The sequence below is a fragment of the Carettochelys insculpta genome, chromosome 17, assembly GCF_033958435.1.
Source record: "Carettochelys insculpta isolate YL-2023 chromosome 17, ASM3395843v1, whole genome shotgun sequence".
NCBI classification, from domain to species: Eukaryota; Metazoa; Chordata; order Testudines; family Carettochelyidae; genus Carettochelys; species Carettochelys insculpta.
The window spans coordinates 4,927,632-4,952,250 of NC_134153.1; the positions used below are offsets into that span (position 1 = coordinate 4,927,632).

The 24,619-nt window shown below is 39.9% G+C and overlaps 1 protein-coding gene across 1 annotated transcript in view; it reads right to left on the minus strand.

Annotated features, from left to right (window-relative positions):
• Nucleotides 1-1,466: 1,466 nt before the first annotated feature.
• Nucleotides 1,467-24,619, minus strand: part of ZBTB46 (zinc finger and BTB domain containing 46) — a 127,493-nt gene continuing 104,340 nt past the window's right edge. The window contains exons 6-7 of the mRNA XM_075011379.1: nucleotides 17,051-17,226; nucleotides 1,467-7,067 (exon numbers count right to left, since the gene is read on the minus strand). Coding sequence (XP_074867480.1) covers nucleotides 6,678-7,067; nucleotides 17,051-17,226 — 566 coding nt within the window. The 3' untranslated portion in view covers nucleotides 1,467-6,677. The remainder of the gene's footprint in view (nucleotides 7,068-17,050; nucleotides 17,227-24,619) is intronic.

Below are 24,619 nucleotides of genomic sequence, written 5' to 3' on the forward strand. Positions count from 1 at the left end.
AGGTCACCAATGTGGAATTATATAGGAAGATACAAACAAAAGAGAACCTATCGCAGAAGGTTATACAATGCAAGTTACAGCTATTCGGGCATATCTGCAGAATGAATGACGAACGAAAACCAAGACCCTGGTATTCAGCATAATGGATGGTTGGAATAAGAGAGGCAGACCCCACAGAGAATGGGTAGATGATATAGTAGATTGGTGCAGAGATAGTCTACAGAAACCAAGCCACTGTTATTCCAAAATAACTTTGCTGCGTAGACACACCCACAGAGACCTGCATTTTGATTTTTTGGCCTTGTGGAGACATTCTTTCCTGCCCCTCCTTGTATGGGATCTCACTGTTTGAGAAAGGCATTCTCTGGGCATAACACAAAAGTCGTAGGCGTTCCCCTCCATACATGCACATGAAGCACGTTTTAAAGCCAGACTTTGTCTAACCTTCTCTCCTAGCTCAGTATAGTACCAAAGGCCATCACTTGGAGTCATGACATGGAAGGAAGAAAGTGAGGCCTTTTCTTTAATGATATTAAGGAAAACTCCCCAAGAGGTAGAACAGCTTCTCCAGGCAGGGAAGCTCCATTGTTTGGTATATTTAAAACTAGACTTGTCAAACAGTCATAAATGTACAGAAGGAAACACATTCCTGCATCAGCAGGGAGATGAGCAAGGGAGCTAGCTCTGGAATTTCCATTACAGTTTTTCAATGAGGCATGAGGAAAAATAGTTTTCTGTTAAGAAAGAACACCTACGGAAAAGGTCCATCAAAATGTAGAAATTTGAAAGAAACCTTCCATCCAGAGAAGCTCAGTCAGATTCCAGATCCATTGATAACAGAAAAAGGAACTTGAGCAAGAAGGGATACATGCGTCTGTAGAAATCTTTCTGCATAAGCTATACTTAACATGCCCAACCACCCCATTCCCTTTTAGCCCAAAGTGAATAGTTTTGATGCTCAGGCGGGCTTCATCAGTGGCTCTCTATGGAAGCATTTAACAAGGGACAAGGCCATTCAAGATTCTGACCCAAATGCTCTCAAGTGATATTATGGGACTCCTGGACATCTTTAATCAGTGTGTGAAATAAAACAAGACAATGGTTTTAGCAGCAATTTCCCAATTTATTGAAACTGATTGATTTTGCAAGTATTCTAAGCTAATCCCATCACATAAAATAATCATAATCAATAGGCATACCATTGGCATGCCTAAGCAGACAAACTGTGAGATCAACTAGAAAAAGGTAATCTTTACCTGAACTACATTTACAGAAAATCAGTACAACACACAGTCATGTTCTCTCACTGACTTCTGATTACTAAAATCTCCCCACCTCCCCAAAATATTAAACACATCTCCAATACAAACACAGGTTTATAATAATTAATATAAAGTCAGTATAATATAGAATATTCCCAGCCAAAAAAAAAAGTCAACAATCTTCAAACACTGTCTGGGTGTGGGTGGTTTTTTTTTTTTTTTTGTTTTGTTATTTTTTAGTTTTATTTTTGTAGACAGGTTTAAAGTATGTTGAAAAATAAATATATATGAAAGCATACACACAGCACTCTTACTATGCAGAAATTCTAAAAAAGGGAGAAATCCAAAACACAATATAGAATCTAAAAATAAAAAGAACCATTAAGTATGGCTTTCTTAAGAGTTGCACATGTCACAGAATGAGCTAAAATAAGATTATCTTTCATAATATTGCAAACTATTCCAGTTTTTGCATTTTCTTGGAGTTTTTTTTTAAAAGGATGATGTGCAAAATTGGAAGCATTAAGGTGGATCTTTTTTCACAGAGGTTCCTATTCCAAAGATGGCAGTGTTCTGATGGAACTCTCTACTGCAAATGGAGAGTCAAAATATACAACTTTGTCAGGAACAAAAGTTTGACACACAATCCAAAGTATACACACACACACACACACACACACACATACATATATAAAAATTCAACTGAATGCAATTTTCACTTTGGAGTTGCAGAACATTTTAAAGGCATAGTTCAAGATACAAAACATAAAATGGGACCTAATGCTAAAGTAGGTTTCCTTTTGATAAGAAAATATTTCTTTTCCTATTTTTCAAAAGAGCCAGTCACTTTGAAAACCTTCATGAGACATGTCCCCTTTCTCATGTCTCTACAAAATCATTCTGCATCTTTGTGAGGTTTTTGTGGTGACTCTAAACTTTATATATTAAAGAAACAATATTCAAATATATATAAATTAGGATTATTTAAAAAGATATTTTTGAAAGAAACAAAAGGTTGATAGGAAGGAGAAGCCAAGAACATAAGTTCCCCGTATTGTTTAAGAAAGCTTTGAATGCAGTATTATACAAAGGTCTAACCTACTGCATCAGGTAGCATTCTTTAGGTATTTATTCTGAGCTGCATAGACCATGTATATAAAACTGAAGAAATGCTCTCAATCACTGAACTGCACAAGAACTTAGCAAAGCTTTGTTTGAGATTCTGTTTTGTAGTCCTGGCTGCATTTTATATATAAAAAGATGAGACTAATAATAGATTCAGGGTACAGTGATTACACAATACATATAAAAGTTTTAAAAAAATCACCCACAACATTTCCACTGAGATCACATCTTAATTTTTTTTTTTAAATTTCTAAGGGAGTTCTTTTTGGAAACTAAATCTGCATTTTATTTTTCTTAAGACAATGAAATTTAAAAAGGGAACCACAGTAAAATATAAAAGCTCTTGAAGGGAAATATAAGAAAAAATGCTGAAGATTATTTGAGCTAGTGTTGGATAAAACAACATTTAGGCAGAACTTCTTTACAGAAGAGCAAAGAGAGAAACTTGTATAGGCAGCAAAACAAACAAGTGTCTGAATAGAGAAAAATGTGAAATATAGTTGCTAAACTCTAAACTACTGCCCCAAACTTACAAAGTCTTATGCACCTGCACAAGATATGTGTTTGCTTTCAGCTTTGCAGGATTGGGTCTGAAGATGGACCTGGAAATTGTTAGTCTCTTTCCCTGCTTAATTTCCTGTTTTCAAATCTCTGATTTCTTTTAATTTTCTTTTAATTATCCCTGCAGTTAAACACAGTGCAGCTTCCAATTTAAGTTTATAACATATAAAAGTGAAGTAACTGGTAAAGTTGTATAAAGAGCCCCCCTTCCATTTGATTGAAAGCACCTGTTTTAAAAATCAACTTTTTGTTTAAAATAAAATCCCTGGTCTCTCCCCTAGAGGGTGTGAAAGTTTAAAAAGCAATTCCTGAAAGGCTATTAATTTCCAAATCTGCACACCTCCATCAAAAACAAAGCACTTAAAAGTATATATCACATATTAGAATGATTTATTTGGTATATATATGTATTTAGTGTAAGTCAGTAATCTAGATGCATGTGCTATATCATAATTTTAATATAACAAGTTAGCTTTTTGTGGGTTTCTCTTGTTTTGGTGTTTTTTGTTTTTTTTTGTATCTTCATTTTAAAGAGCACAGAAGTGGCACTAGTAGAAAACATTTATGAAAGCCATTTGGCTTACTGTCCACTGTAAAAAAGGCAAAGAATAAAGCAATATAAAATATTTCCAAATAAAACAAAAATAAAGCTAAGCACCCCAAAATATTAATACAAAATCAAGTTTACCCAAAAAGCAGGTGGGGATACAGTCAACTCTTGTTTCTCTCTAGCAAACTTGTATAGTGGAGTCAGGGTGGATGAAAGAAGTGGAATGTTTTAGAAACTGAAGGTTGTGTGTGTGATTTCAGGGGTTTTCTTCCTCCATTTTAAAACAGATTTAATATATAAAAAGCCAAGCCACAGGTATCTTTAAAGTACTACATGTATTTGTCTACATGTAACAAGTGTTTGCTGGAAGTTTTGGAAAAAGTAGTATTTACAGAATAACTGGCAATAAATCCACAGGCTGCACATCTGATCAGCAAAAGCGGTCAGGTGAAACAGTGGCCTGGTTTTATGATCAACACAGAGAGGTCAACTGCTGTTTTGCTTTTTTTCTTTTCTTTTGCAGTTTTTTGCACTTAGAAAAAGGGAAATAAAGGTCCATTCTTAAAACAGTGTGTATGGGGAAGGAGGGGGAGATTAAACATAGTAATAGGGTTTAACAACAAGCTAATATGCAAAAGCAGCTGTTTACAGTTTTATGAAAATGTTTTTATATGACCCTCCCACTCAATTCCTTGACTATTTAAAGAATCTGGTTGCCACATATGTCGGGTAACTTTCCCAATCCTAAATATTAGCAGCTGTATAGATAGTAATAACAAAGCTTTGATTTGAGCTAACAATAGATTTTAGAACTTGGATTGGCTTAGAAAAAACATTTGTCCAAATTACTGACCAGTACCAAACTTGTACAGCAACCATTCTGGTGCTCATGCACAATGTGGAAGTACGAACTGCTGAGTGGAGTACCAAAGTTTGGGGAGGAAGAAAACATGCATGGGAAAATTGGTGAGTTTCTTTTTCTACTCAGGAAACTGAAGACAATGATAGAGAAAAGGAATAAAATACATTAACAATGGTGATATGACCCTTCAAATAGAGCAATGCCTAAAGGTTCAACTATTATAGGGTGCCAGGTTGGTAGGATTCTGAATGAGGACACTTCATTGGGAAGAGAGTGCTGGCACCTAATTGCTGAAATACTTAAAGATTTGTTTACTGGGATTTTGTACAGTAAAATCTGCTTTTATTCTATTTCCTGGGTAGGACCATGCTTTCCATTTAAAAAGAATTACACTACAAGGACTTAAAAGGTTTCCCAGAAGAAACTGCCTTTCCCACAATTGGGGGAAAAATAGCACCTTTTAATAATTTGGCTTCCTAGATTTAACTGGTTGCCTCTTGGCCTTATTTGTGGCAGGTTTCAAGACCACCATGATCATGCAGGTTGTATAAAAATCTGCTTCACAGCAAGAAAACAGTGAGCTCTTCAGCCTTTTGTTTGTTTGTTTTTAAGCACCAAAAGCAAACAGGTTAAAAGTAAGCAGAAGGGTAAGCTTTCATTATGAGCAGGACACTTTCACTGAGATTTTTATGTAAATGTCACAGGAAGGCAGCAGTGGCCAATATGACCTGAACTGTTCGGAACACACCCATGTAAACTCTACTGAATAAGAAAGAGAAGATGATATAGTGGAGAAATCTGGTTCTCCAATAGGGAAGGTTTACAAGGAACCAACCTGGCTGAAACAAAGGAAGTTTTAATTAGTCAATTACACTTACAGACAATACCTACAAATTAAGTAGGAATGTTTTAGCTTGGCATGGATGAAGGATATACTTTGATTTTGGAGCCAGGATTTCTCCCCTTGTTACTTGAGTTATCACAATTTGATATTAATTTTGTTAACTGACTAGGAAATTTACTAACATTTGCATGTCAATATGAAAAAGACAGTTGGTTGACACCAAAGGGGGAAAGGTGACCATATTCATCTTAACCAAGCAATTGGCTATTAAACGCTGTGGCCATACTCGGCCAAAACTTCAAAATGGCCATGCAAATGGTCAAATCGAAGAATACTAATGAGGCGCTGAATTAACTATTCAGCGCCTTATTAGCATGCTAAAGGACTACTTTCAAATGCGCACGTCTCAGTGCGACTACACAGGGTCCTTAAAGGACCCCACACATTTCAAAATCCCCTTATTCCCTTCAGCTGAGAGGAATAAGGGAATTTCGAAATGTGCGGGGTCCTTTCAGAAAGGACCCCCGTGTAGCCGCGCCAAGCTGCATGCACTCGAAAGCAGTGCTTTCAAAATGTCGCAGCCGGCAGCATGCGAATGCTAATGAAGCGCTGAATATTCAATTCAGCGCCTCATTAGTATTCTTCGATTTGGCCATTTGCATGGCCATTTCGAAGTTTTGGCCAAGTGTGGCCACAGCCTATGAGTCTTTTATAGCAAACAAATCTTATGAAACACCAACACTCATTTCACACAACGTAACTAAAAACGGTTGGAAAACTGGATACAGGTTAAGATGCCAGAGGGCCCAAAGAATGTAATGATCTTCACCTGACAGACCATGAGGGAGTTAAGACATGAGGTTATGAAAGGGGCTCTTGAGGCTGCAGCCTGAATTTCTGTGTGAGCTAATAGGTTCCAGTAAAAAAGACATAAATAAAAAATTAAATATTTAAATTAATTCTTTGTGTGAAAGCTTGGGTTATATGAAGAAACCCTCGAACACTTTGTTTACATGCTACTAGTAAGTCAGTCTCTGCTGCTTGTGAATTTAGAACAAACAAACTTTAAAAAACTTTTTTGGGACACAAAACCTCCCTGTTATTCAATTCAAGGCGAGGAAGGTTCATAAGAGGAACACATGCTTTACACTGTCTTCTAATCTCTCTCTGTCTCTCCCTCTCACTGCTCACATCTTCAGTCTATAAGTCACTTGCATGCAATCTGATTTGCTCCCACAGAGAGGCAAAGACAGACAAACATATGTTTCCATGGGGGAGAAGGGGAAGGTGATATAACTGAAGCTACCAAAAGTGACAGTAATACCATATATGAATGGTACAGATACAGGACTTGTTTGTTTAAAAAAACCCACAACTCTTTTGCACAAATGGACGACGACAAGGCTACTTAGTTTGCCCCAGCACACTCTGTCTTCCCACCCTCCCACTAAAAACAAAACCTTCCTCATCTCTCTAAGAAATCCAGGTAAAATCCTTGTCATTCTCTCCAGAGTTCTCTTGCTCCTCTGGAGAGTCGACATCATCTTTGTCATCTTCTAGAATCACATCATCTTGTGAAATTCCCACATCATCTTTCCATTTTATATCATCATCATCCCCCATCTCTTCATCTCCCTCCACTTTCATGTCATCTGGATCTTCCATGTACTGCCCTTCACCAGGGTATAATTCATCGGGAGATCCTTCTGCTCCATTCTGATCTAAGTGGCCTGGTATGCCACGACCGGAGCAATCGGCACATACTCCGTGGCGGCGGGAGCCATGTTTAATTCCCACGCTGGCAGCAGACATGAACACTCGGTTGCACACTTTGCAGACGTATTTTTTATCTTTGCTGTGGACCTACAGAAGGGAACAATAGAAAAAATTAAGGCGGAGAAGACGAAGCAGAGAACTGCGCATGCGGCCCGTGAAAGAAGAGATGTTTTCTGTTTTGCTGCAAAGGGGGAAAAATTAGTGTAGCCTGTGGCTATCATTATCTGATATTTGTAAAAGAAATGAGGGATCCCAGGAATGACTTTTACCTGCTATAGCAGCACAAATATCAGTAGGAAGATATTTTACAATCCAATGGAAAATCTTCTTTTTGAAACACCTCTGACTGTGAAACCAATAATTTCAGTCAAAGGCTCCTTGGTTCTATTGACCTACATTTACCACAAGGCATTGGAATGTACACATTCCTAAAAGTCCTACTGCATTTTGAAAGTCAGATACCATCTTAAAATAGCCATTACGAGAGGTTAGTTAAAAGCTACCAGGAAATATGTCTCAAAGATACAACAAAAAATTCAGTGTTTGTGGGATAAGGGGCCTGTCCATCTCAGAAGATGGCTTGTATGGCTGCCCAGGAGAAATTCAGATGCTGCCAAGCTGATTAGCACAGTGCCCATAACCAGGTTTTGTTTCTATTGGTGGTGCACATTCACACGTCTCAGTGTGCATAAACATTTATTCTTCCCATGAATGGAAAAAAATAGAGGGAACATTGCTCAGGAGCATTTTCACTCGTATAATCATGTCATTGTAGCTGCGCTGTGCAAACCACTAATGTAGGTACCCTGCACTGATGTAAAGAGAGGTTTTCTTTGGCAGCTAACCAGTTTCAGCTGTACCTTTGCAAAGCCTGTCCTGGGCTGCTGCGTTCCATCTGTGTGATGGGTGTATCCTGCTTCAGTTGCATCGACACAGCTAGCCTGATACATTTTTCAAAAATGCTCCCCGTGAAGACAAGGTCATAGGGGGTGATTTATCCACAACTGTCAGGATATTGTAATGTATGAACGTAGCAGTCTTTTTTTCCACCATTACCACCATCACCACAGGCTAAAGTATTAAAACCTAACCAACATATCCAGTTTAAAAAAAAACAAACAAAAAACAAAACAAAAAACACAAACCACCTTCTAATGCACAACAGCTTTTTATGTTTACTTTGACAGCTGAAGGTTTGTCCCAAAAGTTTCTCTTCCTTGAAAGTGTCACACAGCATTGTGTGTCTGAACCTGGCATTATGTACAGCTGTTATAGTTACAGGGTACAAGCTGCTATGGAAAAGCAATCTTCAGAATTTATTCAGAGGGAGAACATTGTTTTAACATTGCTTCATAGAATCACAGAACACTAAACTGGAAAAGACCTCAAGAGGTCATTGAGTCCAGTCCCCTGACCTCATGGCACGACCAAGCACCATCTAAACGATCCCCAATAGATGCCTCTCTAACCTGCTCTGAAATATCTCCAGTGATCGAGATTCCACAACCTCCCTAGGTAACTTATTCCAGGGTTTAATTGAGCCAAACTTGACAGCATTATAACCAGAACTAAATATTCAAAGGCCACGGTTGCGCTACAGCACTCTATTGACAGAAGTCACTGTCAGAAGAGATTTTCCAACAAAACTTCTGTCAACAGAGTGCGGCCACACACAAAAGCCAATTGGAAGAGTGCTCCACTCTGTTGACAGAGTGGCTGGATTGCCCAGCCGCTCTCTCGACAAAACAGGCAGCCAGAAGCACAGCAGACAGGGCTGCCCATTGTTCTGGATTCCCTGTCTGTTGAGGGAAGGCCCCCCCTCCAGAGTGTTCACACAACTTTTTTGTCAGCAAAAGTGGTCAACAAAAGGTGATCTTCCTCAGCTGGGAGATACAGAAGGTTGTTGGCAAATGTGCCGGGTTTTGTCAAGATACCGTCAACAAATCCCATTTTGCGTGTGGATGCTCCACTGGTTTTGTCCATAAAACCGGACAAAAACTCGGTAATGTAACCATAGCCAAAGAGTTTGTGTTTCAAACACAGAACCTTACAAAGTACCCTAAATATATGGGATCTCTGGGGTAGTGCATTTTTACTTTAGGTAAAGCAAGGGAACTTGTTTGCCCATTAGAATCAGTTGCTCTACTCCACTCCTAAACAAAAGAAAGCATCAGTTGGGTCAGGATTACTGAATTCTACTTCAGTATAGTTGCACCAAAAATAATACGGTGCACACATGCTTTTAAAGGTTCTTTCTGGTAAGAGGTTGAAGATGTAAGAGGTCTCTGGGAATAGGCATTCAAATGGATTGCGACTATCCTTTGAACTGATGGGCCTTCTGTGTCCACCAGAGAAAAGACTCATCTAATTTTATATGTTTGAGGGCTCTAAGGCAATACCAACTACACTGGCTGTGCCACAAAGTTACTGTAATAAAGAGCTAATTAAAAAAAACAAAAGTAAAAGCTGGACTTTTACATGACAACTTGAGTTTACAACAATGCTTTCTTGTATGCAAATAAGGTGGCCACTTGACTTTTCCACACACTATGATGATATGGCGACAAGTATTAAAGCAGCCCCGTTTTCATCAGACAGGAGATGGCAGTCTTGTAGCAAAGGTACTGGTCCTCCCAGATCTGCCACAGATGGCCTGCTGAGCTGGGGTAATTCCCTTCATCCTTGTGCCTAAATTACCAACCTACAAAATGGGAATACTACCTATTTCCTGTCTCCTACCCTTCATGTGCTCTGCCTGCTTCAATGTAAGCTCTTTGGGGAAGGGACAGCCTCTCATTATATAGTTGTGCAATCGTTGAAATAAGGGGGCCCCAATTATGATTGGAAACCTAGGCACTAAAACAAATTATTTGGGGTGCCCAGGTGATATAAAAATTAATAAAAGCAGGCAGAGGAAATGAACTAGCTTTAAAGTAAGAATTCTTGTAGTACAAATAAAACGTACACAAAAGATTTTTTTCCTTCTTTCAGTGCTTTTTGAGTGGCTCAGCACAGCTAGCACTAGGGCTAAATGCATGCAGGAAAGAGGTGCTCATACTTTTGTTGCCTTCAGGAGATGCTAGCTGTGCTGCAGGATTGAGAATTGTAATGACTAACGTCCATGTTTGAATCCCCATATTTCCTCAGCTCAAAGGAAGAAGAAAAAGAAAAAGGTTTCCTGAATAATTCTGATTCACTGTAATGCATCTGACCACCATTAAGACATTTGCACAGATACTGTAGGAATGTAATGCCAGACTCAATGAAAAATTCTCTCGAAATTTTATATCTAACAGCAACACTTCTTCACATGAACTGCCTAACGATCAAGCAGTCTACTTCAGAGAACACTAAGCTCTGTACTGATTTCTGCTTCTGAAAGTTGGAGGCAGCTGGGAGCATGAAGAACACAATATTCTGAGTCTCAGCATCAGGTTGTTTGAACAGACTGTAGTCATTCTGTTTAGCAACACTTAACGGATTGTGTTAGGTTTCCCTACTTCAGCAGGGTGACACACAAGAGGAGCAATGGAGCAGTTAAAGCTGCAGGACCAACTTCTCACTGCAAACATGCTACTGGGGTAAAGTGGCAGCAGTCTCTCTGGGCCCGTGATGGGCCCTCATACAGCTGCCAAGAAGTACAGCTGCTGGCTGAGTGCAGGCTCAGGAAGCAGCTTGCTGGTTCAGTCTGTGCGTGTTGCTCTTTGATGCACACAACTCAGTTGTGAGAACAGGAGTCTTGGTCACATGAAAGAAGCCAATACACACTGCCATTGCAAACAGCAGGTAGCTATCGGATCATTAGAAACAAGGGGGAAAGGAGAGAAAGAACCAAGAGTAAAATCTAAGACAAATGGGCAGAAAAAAGGAGGAATGGGAGCAAAAGGAGGAGCGTAAAAAGGAAACAGAAAAAATAAAACAGGTAAACAGAAAGGCAAAAAACGTAGTAACTGAATTGCCCTGTATTTCTTGTGCTCCTGACATAGTTGTAGTTAAGGTATATCTACGCAAAGGGGGATACGTGCTGGCCCAAAACTCAAGGACAACCATAAACATCACCCCTTGGGAAGTTGAGACCTCTTAGGAAGAAGATGGCTGAGGATCATAGACCATTTTCTAGTTGTCTGCTGGCAGGTCTCATGGTGCTGGCTCCCCCTCTGTGCTTCCAGAGGCATCTGCACTCAAAGCCTGCAGAACAAGGCCGATTAAGCCTAGCGTGAATGGAGTCATAGAAGACCTATATTTCCTGGATCTGATTGTCAAGCCAATTGTTCTGTGTTAAGTCCTATGTTCCTATTCCCAGCATGGACTACTAGGGTTACTTACGACTAGGGTACTTAATTTCCTTATAGGATAGTTGCCCAGCTGAACTAAAGGTATCTGGAGACAGAACAAACTGACTTCCTTCACCTACTCAACATACTGCTGTAGAAAAGTTAAGTCTTGCTTCTGCTTTGATCAACAGAGTTCACCACAGCCTGTGCACTCTTACTCCTATCATACTGCACACTATTAGTCCATGCTCCGAAATATTTTTCAAGCTGGGTTCCTGAAAACTATTTGAAATGATAACAGTGTATGTATTTCCATACGTATGTGCAGTAAACTTTTTTTAAAAACTTGGATAGTAGACCCACGGTAAAGAAGAGATCTTAAAAGCTATTCAAAATGGTCTATGCCCATCCATGTATGCTAGTCTGTGGTTATGAAAAAGATTTCAGCAATCAAAATGATACCACCATCTCAGCAGAAGGCAAAATGGGTAGACAGGGGAGGTCCTTGGAGCTGATGGAGCCAGAAGTGATTCAGCATTTACCAGCAATGAACCGTAACTCCAAAATGACCAGCAGCCCAAACTTTTAAATCATTCTTATTTTGGTTGTCTACTGCCTTGGACAGTCCAGCTGGAATACTAACAGTGACTCACATAAATGGATTTTGCCATCCAACAGAATTATTTTCATTCCCCCCAGTTAACTCAAAAGACACATGGTCTAAAACAGTGGCAGATATGCCGTTTGTCTGCAGTATTTAAAAACGACCACTTTCCCGGTAGACGGACCCTGTCCTTACTGTGTTTGAGAGTAAGAATATTCACCAGTATTTCAAAGGCGGTGGGGGCGGGGGAGATGCTCTGGCTCCAACCAGTTTTAAAAAAGAAAAAAAAATTGTTCCTGGAACAATAAGAATCAGGGCATGACAAGGTGTCTAGAAGGGCAAAACTACAACAGACCTTGAAACCTTTGTTTCTGCAAGGCACAGTGCTCACTGTGCCTACTGAACACCAGAAGACTAGCACCCAAAGGAAATAATAAAGATACATCTCAGGGAGCAGTTGGTCCCCAGGCCAGATGGCTGGGCACTCATCCGAATGGACACATACTCATGGAAGGAAGTAAAAGATGGTGGGGCTTTGGATACCATAGCAACCGAGAACATAAGCCCCTTGATCATTCTGGTTTAAGTGGTATGGGCTAACTGCCACCCGGTATATAAACACTACCATTTGGCAAGCTAAGACATGACACTGGCATCTGCTGCAGGCAGACAACTGCCTACCAGCTGCCTACCTAACAACTCTTCCCAGAAAAAGGAACTCAGTACTGTTCCAAAAGGCACATGTGAACCAAACGAGCTGCACTCACACTGTAATATCGACGTGGAAAATGTCAGTGTGTGTTTTTAAAAACCAGCATCCTCTCCGAGGGGTTGGGTGCTCAGCAAGAAGGGCTGAATGTTATTCCGCTCTAAGTAATTTCTGGTCATTGCAGATGCTGCAACTAGCAGGGGTCAGAAAATTTTAGCAAACACCGGGCCAAGCTCCATCTCCCACCGTAGAAAAACAAAACAAAATAAAAACCCCAACAGCAACAGCCAATCATACATTTTGCTGAAGTCATTTAAAAAGATTTGATTATAGGTCTGGATGTTCTCCTTGCAAAATGGATGTCTACTTTTGGATACACAATGCCCATTGCAACCAAGTAAAGGCAGCGATGATGAAATGTTAACTGACACCACATATCCATTGGTTACTTTTGCTATTATATCTTGGTGCTAAAGGAAATGGTAATTTTAAAATAAAAGAAAAGAACCTTATTTAGAATATGTATTTCTCAGTACACATCTGGTAATCAAACAGAGGGAAATATCAAAGAGATATTAAATGCCATCTGATATTGGTGTGTTTTTTCAGACTTCACTTCTCTTTGGCTAGAATACACACTGGTAAAACTAACTTTAATAGACAGTGTTTTAAAGAGACAGTCTCAGATTTAAAACTATTTTAAAAAATGTATTCCCCGACCTCTGTTAACATGGCAGACATTACAAAAAACAGAATCTGTGTTGTTCACACATTTATATTTCTCTCAAGTTGGACGATGAAAATTATACCTGTTATTTTTATTTCCAGACAATTTCTCTTTCAGTTGCTTACACTCTAGCACAGAGGTCAGCAACCTTTCCAAGGCGGAGTGCCGAAATTTGACCTTTTGACTGCTATGTATGGTGCAAGTACCAGTGACACTTTTTACAGTCACTAACAGTCCTACTTACAACACCTTAATGAATAAACAAATAAATGAAGATGCAGAGTTTTACTGTTTAGGGGTAGTTGACAGGAGTAGCTGGTCTTTTTTTAATTCACAGGAGGCCTGGCTTTGAGCAACCTCCTGGCTGCATGGGGGAGGAGGGCTGGGGCTGAGCTCTCACCTAGCATGCCAATGAAAATTGGCGCATGTGCCACTGTTGGCACCTGTGCTGGAGGCTGCTGACTTCCCCTGGTCTAGCACACTGGTGGGCAGAGTGTGGCCTTTTGTGCACTGGAGCACTGAAACCCCACCCTTTCTACTCTTCCCCCTCCCTAAGCTTTAAACACCTGCAAAGAACAGATTTGGGGCATTCCAGCTCTCCAAGGGAGGGGCAGGAGCAGGGCTGGAGCACGAATCAGCAGAAGTGTCATCCTCCAGAAGAGGATGAGTAGTTTGAGAGGGGCTCCAGTGCCCCACTGAGCGAGAGGCATGTAGGGGGAGGGGAGCAACCATGGGTCTGCAGGCTGCAGGTGGAAACCCAATGGGCCACACCATTCTTCTTGGATGCTCGCTGCTCTCACACAGTGTTTCTCAAACTTAAAACATTTGCATACTCCTTTCAGGACTTCGGCCTTATTGGCGTACCCCTTCTCCCAGGGCCGTCACAGTGCTTATCTCCTGCTTTTGAGCAGTTTCTTTTCTGCTGTGTACCTCTTGAAATCCTTCCGCATACTACCTGCTCTAGCACAACGGAAAAGTACGGTCTCTGAGACACGAGGAATGCCAGGAAAATCTCAGTCTGGATTTTAAAAGAGATGCAGCACAGAAGCATTTCTACTGACCCTAAGTTTGGTAAAAGCAGCTTTCAAAATACATTTTTTTAAAACAAAAAAAATTGGGCTAAACGTCAGCTAACAGTCCCTTTAAACCGCACACATTGATAGAGGAACTGAAAGAAGCAAAGGCTTTGGTGGTTTAAATACATTTCCTTTTCTCTGCTTCAACTTTCTACCCTCAGATGTATGTCTGGGAGTTGTTGTTGTAACAGGTGCAGTTTGCACCTGATGCACCAACATTCATCTCCACAGCACGACCTGCAAACTGGCACTACAGAGGGCAAATGTCAGACATAGCTGGAACATAAAGAAACGAGACAAAGAAGCACAAGGTAAAAGATCCCAAGAGTTCTCCTACCCATAGTCAATTCACACAACCCACAGCACATCCTTGTCAGTGACGATCAACGTACCAATTGAACTAGTAGCCTGTGGGAAGGGATGCTTTGCTAACTTGGAGGGAGAGGGGGCGAGGAGAAATACAATAAACAAAACTATCCAATTTCTCGACCCTTAACACAATCATTCCTTTGTGAAAATATAAAGTCAGGGTATATCTACACTAAAGAGTTATTCTGGAATAATTTATTCCAGAGTTGTTCAAAAACAATCTCTCCCAGAATAATGCATCTGCACCACAGCAAAGCCCTGGAATAAGCAAACCTTATTCCGTGAAAGTGTTTCTACACAAAATAGAGCCTATTTTAGATTAGAGCCTCTGGAAGCCCTGCTTCCACTGGGCACTTTCAAAACAACAAGCTTAATTAATTCTGGCCAGAGCTGGAATCTGAGAGCTAAGTTCAACTGCCATTAAGTTACAGCGCTCACAGAGATGTCTGATTCCACCTCCCTACGTATATATTAAAAGAGCTTTAACGCCACTTCAACACACTATCATGCTTTTTCCACTATAGCAGAAAAAAAACTTGTAAATTTCAGGATGTTCATTTATGTTATATTTAGCTTAGACTAAACTTGATGCCCTCCTGAGGTCTCTTCCAGCCGTAGCATTTTATAATTCTATCATTTTAAATTGCCTTTTTAAAATTTGGTGATGGGAAAGAGGCCTTCTTTGTGAATATCTGCTGTTTGAATTACAACTAGTAACAAATAAATTCATCTTTAATCTTTTGTGATACCTTAATTTATATGTACTTCACATGGAATCTACATCACCCAGAAGAGAAGCTGTCTCCAGCTCATATCTGTCAAAACCCATTAAGGTCTTTCTTATCCTTGAAGATTTTAGTTAGTCTTACAGCCCATAATCAAAAACTGTTGCTTTTACAAACAATACGTTCCACTGAATTCCCTAGTAGCTGCACCTAGTTGCAAATTCAAAATTAAAAATGTGATAAAAACAAGCAAGTTCCTGAACAGACTCTAGTAATTTTTTCAGCAATTTTTCTGCCTATTACTCTTTTTCTCTTTCTCTCCCAAAGCGTTACAAACCAATAGAAGTATGCAAAAGTATTACTATGAAGCTGCTACCATCCTAAAATCAAAGCTGAAACTGGTGTATATGCTTCAGACCTGGTTGAAGAGAAAGAGGCATGACACTGGTCTTTGCTTTTGAAACTATTGTGATAGAAATCAACAAGAAATTTGTTCTTTTTAAACTAAACCCGTTTTAAGGTGGGTTTTTAAAGTTGCTGGAGAAGAATGGGATTTGGGGTTCGATTCCTTGATATCAAATTCTACCCCAAACATTCTATTTAAAAACAAAATCAAAATAAACATTGCAAGGTGCTCGTTTCTAGCACTTCTAGTTTGTGTAGACTGAATTTACTGGAAAAAAATAAGAAACTGTCAGGATATTAAGGTTTTGAAAAAGTAGCTAGTGAGCATGAACAACATTTGCAACAACACCTATTTTCACTGTCACCAGATGGAGCTTCATGTCATCTGTACTATCTCACAGTAACACCCCATGCCATCAAGGTGGTGGACTGTCAAGCACATGTCTATGGAATTCATGCTAACAAATGCATGAAAGGGAAAAATAACACTCCCAGAGAAAGAAATTTGACAAACCCCCTCACATAAACATTGTTTATAACAACACTGCATTTGAGGCAAGCTGACAAGTTACAGCAGCACACTGAACAGCACACAGCACATTCTTTAATGCAATGAAACAACATATTAAATGACAATTAAGCACAAGAGGACAGTGGTAGTCTTGTATCAGAAGTTCCTTCCTTTTAGGGGTGATGTGTTAACTTCAAAAAACTGTTCCTAATTATTCAGCATAGTAGGCCAACATTTTTGATCCTAAACATAAAGGTACCTGGAAACACCAAAATCTAATGGTTCTCCACAGCAGTTTATGTTGCATTAAATAGTTTAGTATATTAAAAAGTGAGGATTGGGGTTTGAATTACAGCTCAGCCCCTCACCTTGGGGCCAGGCGCACTAAACAGGGTGTGCAGACCACTTCAAATTGTTCTTCAGCAATTCCTCTGCCTGAGCTGGAGGAACCAGTTGTTGGATAACTCCAGAGGAACAGTAAGCAAGACACTGGTACTTTTAAAGGCAACAAAAAACATGGGAGAATTCTTCTGTATTCCATACAAGACTCAGAAGAGCACCAGGGGGAGAAACAGAATACAAATCTAAGTCAGGTGAAGTTCCTCTTCTCCTTCATCACGACAACAAACCATCTCTCTGGTTTTCAAATACTTCAGATGTTCCTACTTACCAAGGTGTGGCGTTTCATGTGCTCCCGCCGCGTGAATTTTTTCCCACAGATTTCACAAGGGTAGGGTCTTTCTCCTGTATGGGATCGCATGTGTCTCTTCAGGATACACTGGTGCATGGCTGAGAAACTGCAGTATGGGCACTTGAATTTCTTTCTGATGACTGTGAATTCGTTTACTGTGAAAGAGTAAACAAAAGCAGCAGGTTAAAACTCAAAACATTTCAAAGAATCCATTGCTTAATTTTCACTAATGTTTTTGCTGTAAGACTGCATTCTCACTGTTTTATGCTCTGAATAAGGAAAATATTTAACATCTTTCTAAGGCCTGCTTTATTAAGCTGCACATTTTAACAAGGGTACTTATACTGTGTCAACACAGCTGGGAACTCCAAGTATCTTCTCCAGAGAAACCTGTTGATAAGACAGTACATAAGGCTGTCAAATATTTAACAGCAGCAAAAGAATTATTGAATTTCCTTAATGTCTGTTAAAGTACAAAACAAAAGGGGATTATAGTTTGCTATAACCCTACATGATTTTCAGGAATTAGTTAGCCAACATAGAGATACTTGAAATTCAAGAGGAGCTTTAGGTAGTGGCGTTGCCCTGATCTACTGAAATAGCTACATGCAGATTTAGGTCAGAAATAACTAGCTGTGGAGAGAGGATCTAAAATGTGACATGTTTGTAGCAGTATGTAGGACTTCTCTTTAAAACCATACATAAAATGAAGGTGTGAAATGCAGTTTATAGTAAACCCAGTACCCTGGTAATATTTCCATTAATGTTCAAACACTGAGGGATGTCTTGAACAAAGACAGAGATTGTCATGCAAGGATTTAACAGTAATCATCGTTAAAGTAGAACTACAGAGTGAATCTCTCAAGTCTGAGACTCTGGTCAGGAAACAACCATGGTGCAACATTGCTGAGGGCCCTGTGGGTTCTCCAGAGTTGGAGAACTTGGTAAAAAACACTGTCACAGTACCACAGATGTTGCCAGACCAGAGAGTGTGGCTGGCAGGCAGGGAGAAGAGACCCAGGGTTGGTGACTGGTGGTCAGGAGCAGAACTCAGCAGCTGGGCTGGGGCCAAGAGAAGGGGCCAAGGAGCCTGGTGGGTGGGTCCTGGGCTTGGTGGCCAGGAAGGGGTAGCGGGGGGACAGGAGCCTGGCAGGAGGGATGGCGTCCAGAGGCCAGGAGCAGCAGGCCAGAAGCCATGGATCAGGAGCTGGGAGCAGTGGCCAGGGCTGGGGTCCAGGAGCAGAGCCAGAGGTCAACAGCAGAGGGTCTGGCATTGACCTTCCCTGATCTGGCAAACTCCCTTGTTCGGGACTCGTCACATCCCAAGGATGCCAGACCAAGAAGGTCCAACCCGTACTATAGCTGCAAGTATACAGAGTAAGAGAAAGCACAGACAAACTACTGAATTGAAGTGCAGCTCTTGAAAGAGTGCTCCCAGTCCAAAGTGCGTAATCTTTGCTAGATTAGTTTTCTTACCACATTTTCCTAAGTGATTTGGAAGAGAATCAATTTTTATGTTATTCCTGTGCCGTCAACATTTCTCATTTTGTCATCCTTTCAGAAGTAAAGGACACTCAAACAGGACTCCAGGGATACCTACAGTACTAACAGCCTAAGGGTCTAATTTGCCAGTAGAATGCACATAGAAGCTCTGTTGATGGTTCCCACTTCAAACAAAAATGAAAGTGGAACACGCAAAACAAAATAAGCGAAAACAGAAGATAAGATATTCCTTAATGGGGCCCGTACCTTACGCATTTGCAAGTCCTTGTCCTTGTGCATAGAGCAGTTGATATCCTCCCACAGTAATTCTCTTAGCTGTCATTCCTATACGTTAAATATTACTCGCTGAAATGATCCTCTTTGGCCAAAGGTTTCACTGCTAGTAAGGACCTGGATCCTTAATCTTAAGTATGCTGTTTTGCATTCAATAAAAGCACATTCTAGTTGACAATCTTAGACCTTGGTGGGCTTAAATATGCTTTTGTTCTAGGCAGATGGCAAACCAGTGTAATTTTTTCGAATGAAACAATGCATGCAAGAGAGTGAAAGAATCAAGGGAAGTCTAATATCCATTAGGGTCTTATACTATTGAAGGTACCAGGTTAAATGATTAGCTGCTTACTCAAATATTAGATGCTGCAAAGATTCCACTAGCTATATCAGTGGGGGGGGAGTCTCAACACCCCTCAAACTCACACGCTTCAAATACACTTGTACTCTGAAAAATGAACTATTTTAAAATGACATCTTCTTCCTCCGTGGGCTTGCTGCTCCCTGTGTGTGTTCCATCTCATCTGCTTTTCCTAGGGACCAGATATTTTTAAAAAATTATTTTTATTTGCATTGCAGAGCAAGCATGGGGAAATAAGTTTGATTCCTCATGCAAACACAATAGAGACAATCCTGTGAAACCCCTGTCTAGTATGGGGTTGCGTAAGTGTAAAAGTTTAATCTGAAGATTCTGGAGTTGCATAGGAACACATGGGAACAATTTTGGCAGATTTTTTATTACTGATACGTATGAGAAAGACAGAGCCTAACTCGACTGTCTTATTATGTCAACAGAGCTAGTAATTGGAAAAACAACCAATCTTCTTACTGGTAAATTGTTTGAATTCCAAGTAAAAATTAATAAAACAAACATGGAACCACAGGGTTTTTTTTATCCCTCAGTACAAAGAATCACACGCACACGCAGGGGGTTAGGTGCAGTCACCAACTTATTCCTAAACACATAGACTGAAGATCCTCCACTATTTTTGTCCATATTTAACTATTTAAAATTCTGTGCCCTTAATGACAGAGGAGGAGTCATATAACCAGCAGAACAGCTCGTTCTGCTATCCAACATAACAAAGTATGTCTTGATAGTCCATTAATTTTAATGGGACAATTGAAGAATAATGAAATTTTCTCTTTTCTTTTGAAAAAGCATACACAGTACGATTATAACAGGGCCATTTGATGAATACTTCTATCCAAATCTGACACATTATAGTTTCCTATACATTTAAATGTTACTCTTTGGTTGCATTCTTATTTCTAGGCCTGAAGGTTGTGAATTCAAATAAAACTCCAAGGCTACATCTACACTGCCCCTCCCTTTCGGAAGGGACATGTAAATACAGAGGATCAAAAATGCTAATGAAGTGCTTATATGAATATTCAGTGTCTCATTTACATAAGGATGGCCACTTGCCACATCCAAAGTGCTGCTTTCGAAATGCAAAACAGCCATGTAGATGGGGTTCCTTCGAAAGGTAGGGCAGGGGTTCTGTGCTGCCACATAATTTCCCAGACACCACACAAAAGTGATCCTAACAAGAAGTGCTTGGAACATTTTTTACTTCACTGAAACATGCTGCTAACTTGAAGATTACATGTACCAGAGACCTATCAGTTTTCCAAGGTTTCTAAGGACCAGGGTTCTGTGGTCATTTCTGACAAGAGAGAGAGATGCTCAAACTGAAAATCTGACTTTTTCGATCTGAAGCACCCCCTCGCCCCGACATTTCAACACAACTGCATTTTGTGGAAACATTTGCAAAAAATCTGTTTTCATTCTAACGGTATGAAATTAGATTTCGACAACTCAAATATTGCTGCGAAACAGAATAGTTATCTTCCAGATGGCTCTAGTTCTGACCACTTACAGAGAAAATACCCAAGGACAAGTATAGTTAGTTTTCTGCTGGAGCACCTGGGGTAGTTATTTTAAGATCTACCTCTAAATCTGCTCATGTCAGCCCTTTGAAATTAATAGTCTTGTCCCAAACTTGCTCTGTTGTGTTTCATAGCTTTTGTGTTCCACCCTGAAGTTATTTAAAGCAGCTTTGGGAAACTGTCATGAAAATTTACTAGTCCAAGCACAAAACTGCTTCACCCACCAGTACTGTGGTGATAGTGATGAACGAAAAAGTAAAGACTATTTTATTCACCTGTCAGAAAAGATTACCTACTTTCAGTCAAGTAAAATTTCATAGGGTTAGTTTAAAGGGATAACACAGGGGCACACAAACTGCTTTGGGTAGCTCTAGCACGAAAGGAGCAAAATAAATGCAAGATGTAACCAAACACCTGAATACCCCAGCACCATTCACATTCTCAATAAAGCATGTTCTAATGTCCATAATGTGAGCAACAGCTTGCTTGAAGAGTCACTGTGCTATCAGTATTTGTAAAGCACTGCTGAATAAAGTAGAGCATGGTATTCTAGTCTATTTAATTTTTCTAACTTGCCTGGGAGAACTTACAGGACATGAAAAATATTTTGTCGTTGCCTAGTTCCTAACACATTTCCCAGTCTCTTTTTTGTGAGCAAACTTTAGCAAGTTTGAATATTGTGAAGGACAAATATATTTTTGTCAATCTGTTACTATTTTGAATGGGGATAGGATCTCTCAAATGCTCAACCACTAACAATAGCTTATACAAACACTACATTTACAGGACCATTTGCAAACACAACATTTCCACAGGATCACAAATATTACTGAATCTAGATAAGGCAAGCAAGCTACAAGCAGATGAGATAAGATCAGCCAAGACCATTTAATTGTCCCACAGCTCCAAGGCCACATTCATTACTGTTTAACAATTTAAGCATAACTTATAACTTAATAGCACCTTTATATAGTTCTCAGCTCTGTAGTTCTGGATGGTTCCTTCACAGGTGGTTATTTACAGGAATGAAACTAGTCACAGGTGCAGTAAACCCGCCTCTGGAAGAACTAATTTTGTGAACAGGAGATATTCCTTCTCAAGGACAGTTAACATCTGTTAAAAAACTGTCCTAATATGGCATCCTAATCCAAAACAAATTGTGTACTTTCAGTGTCTCAAGTTAACAGCAAGTTTGTGATATTTTGGATTATCCTTCATCCACCACTTAAATATATTAATAGTAATCTACCGATGAAATACACTGCACATAAATGCTGGACTTGATCTTCTCACTTGTCGGGTATAGGAAATTTTTCCCTGAGGGCATGTGAGGGAAGCGCTCAAGCTACCAATTTCTGCAGAATTTAAGAAAACTTTCTCAAGAAAAAATAAGTATTGTCCTTGTTTCTGCAAAGAGAAGGTTCCAAATGAGAACTAATACAGTACTGCGTTCCTGAGTCTGCAAAGACTGACAGTTGTAAGCACCTTTGCTGCTGCAGCTGCCGGCATTCCCAATTTCAGTGAAGTGAGGCTGACAAGAGCATGGTTAGTTTCACTGCTGCTATTCACCGCAGACCAAGAAACCTCTTCCTGACAACAGAAAAAACGCTGCTCAGAAGAGGTAACACAGACCAGAAATGGAAAGGCTACAAGAGGTCACAAAAACAGTACCTGGCTTTTAGAACAGAAATTGAAACAAAAATTGCTGCTTTTTCAACTGCAGAACGATTAGCCAGCATACTGCCTATACTTAGAGTCATGGGGATACTCACAGAAATTAAGTGCCCCCAAGACCTTTCTGTGATTCGGGTACAATTCCGATGCATTGATTACAAAAGAAAGAAGGGATGACTGTGATCCTGTGGGCTGACCTCCTGTGTAATTCAAGCCACGGGCCTTCACTGAGACAATTCCTGTTTGAGCTACAGCAGATCTGTTAGAAAATCATCCAAGCTTAATTTTAAAATTTCCATTGATGAATAATTCATTACAACACATAGTAAAGTTAATTACTCTCATAGTTAAAGATGTATACCTCATTTACCATTTGAATTTGACAAGCTTCAAAATCCAGCCACTGGATTTTATTAGATTTTTTTCTGCTAGACTTAAGAGCCCTCTATTATCCTCATCCTGTTCCCCAGGTAGGTATTTATAAACTGTGATCTTGTCACTCCTTCATCTTTGCTCTTTGTTACACTAAACAGATTGAGCTCCTACCGCCTCTCAGTCTAAGGCAGTGGGGGTCCAATGTGCTAGCCACTAGTAGGTATTTGGTCGGTTGCATGTGGCTAGTCGGCCTGAACAAGAAATATATTCTCAGAATAATGTGGTCAGTTCTGCTTCAGAACTGGTTGGGTATTATGGCTCGAAGGCATATTCTGTGATCCTGTAATCATTCGTGTGGCTCTTCTCTGAAACTTTTACGGTTGATCATCTTGAACTGTGGACACCAGAACTGGATACAGTATTCCAGAAGTACTGTTCCAGAGACACAGCGGTAACACAACCTCTCCACTCCTACTTCAGATTTCTCTGTTTATACATCCAAGACTCAACAGCAGTCTTTTTGGCCACAGCATCACACTGGGAACTCAAGCCCAGCAGAACCAGCAATCGTTTTTCAGAGTCACCACGTCTCGCAGGAGAGTCCCCCATTCTGTAAGTGTGGTAGTTCCTTGTTCCTAGCTATATGACTTGACATTTTGTCACATTAACACACACATTGATTGCTCCCTGATTCCCATACCATTACTGACTACTCTGTTTCAATGATTTTTCCACTTTTACTATTCGACACCCCCCCCATCTTTGTATCATCTGCAAACCTTATTTGTGATTATTTTATTTTTCCTTCCAGGTCCTTGATTAAAAAACAAAATGCTAAATACACTAGGGGGCTAAAAGCCAATCCTTGCATGTCTCTAGTAGAAGTGCATTCACTCAAAATTGCCCATTTACATTGCAAGACATGTCAGTTACCAGCTTTTAATCCATTTTATGCATGTCATGTTAACTTTGGGTCATTCTAGTTTTTTAAAATCAACATGTTGTGTGGTACCAAGTCAAAACTCTTACCAAATCTAAGTATATTCCACCAACACTGTGATAATCTTCAACAACTAAACTTGTAATCTCATTTTAAAAAATTAAGTTTGACTGTATATATTCCATAAACCAAAGTGGATTGGCTTTAATTATATTATTTTACTCTTCTGTAACTCTATTAATTAAGTCCCATAACAGCTACGCCACTAGTTTGCCTGGGATAGATGTCATGTTGACTGGTCTATAGCTAAGCCTTGTCATCCTGCTTACTGTGGAAAATATTGGCCCCACATTAAGTTTTTTTCCAGTCGTCTGTAACTTTTTCAATGTTCCAAGAATTGTATAAAAGAATATCAGCACGAATGGCTGAGAAAACAGAAGAAAGAATGCCCATTACTGTACACATTATTTCCTACAACACAAACATGCTCCTTGGAGGTCTTCCCTCCACTTACTGTCTTATTGTGAACATAAGAACGGCCATACTGGGTCAGACCAAAGGTCTGTTCAGCCTAGTGACCTGTCTGCTGACAATGGCCAATACCAGGTGCCCCAAAGGGAGTGGACTGAACAGAGAGTGATCAAGCGATCTTTCTCCTGCCATCCATCTCCACCTTCTGACAAACAGAGGCTAGGGGCACGATTCCTACCGATCCTGGCTAACAGCCATTAATGGACCTAGCCTCCATGAATGTATCTGGCGCTTTTTTAAACCCTGTTATAGTTCTAGCCTTCACAGCCTCCTCTGGCAAGGAGTTCCACAGGTTGACTGTACGCTGTATGAAGAATTTGCTTTTATTTGTTTTAAACCTGATGCCCATTCATTTCACTTGG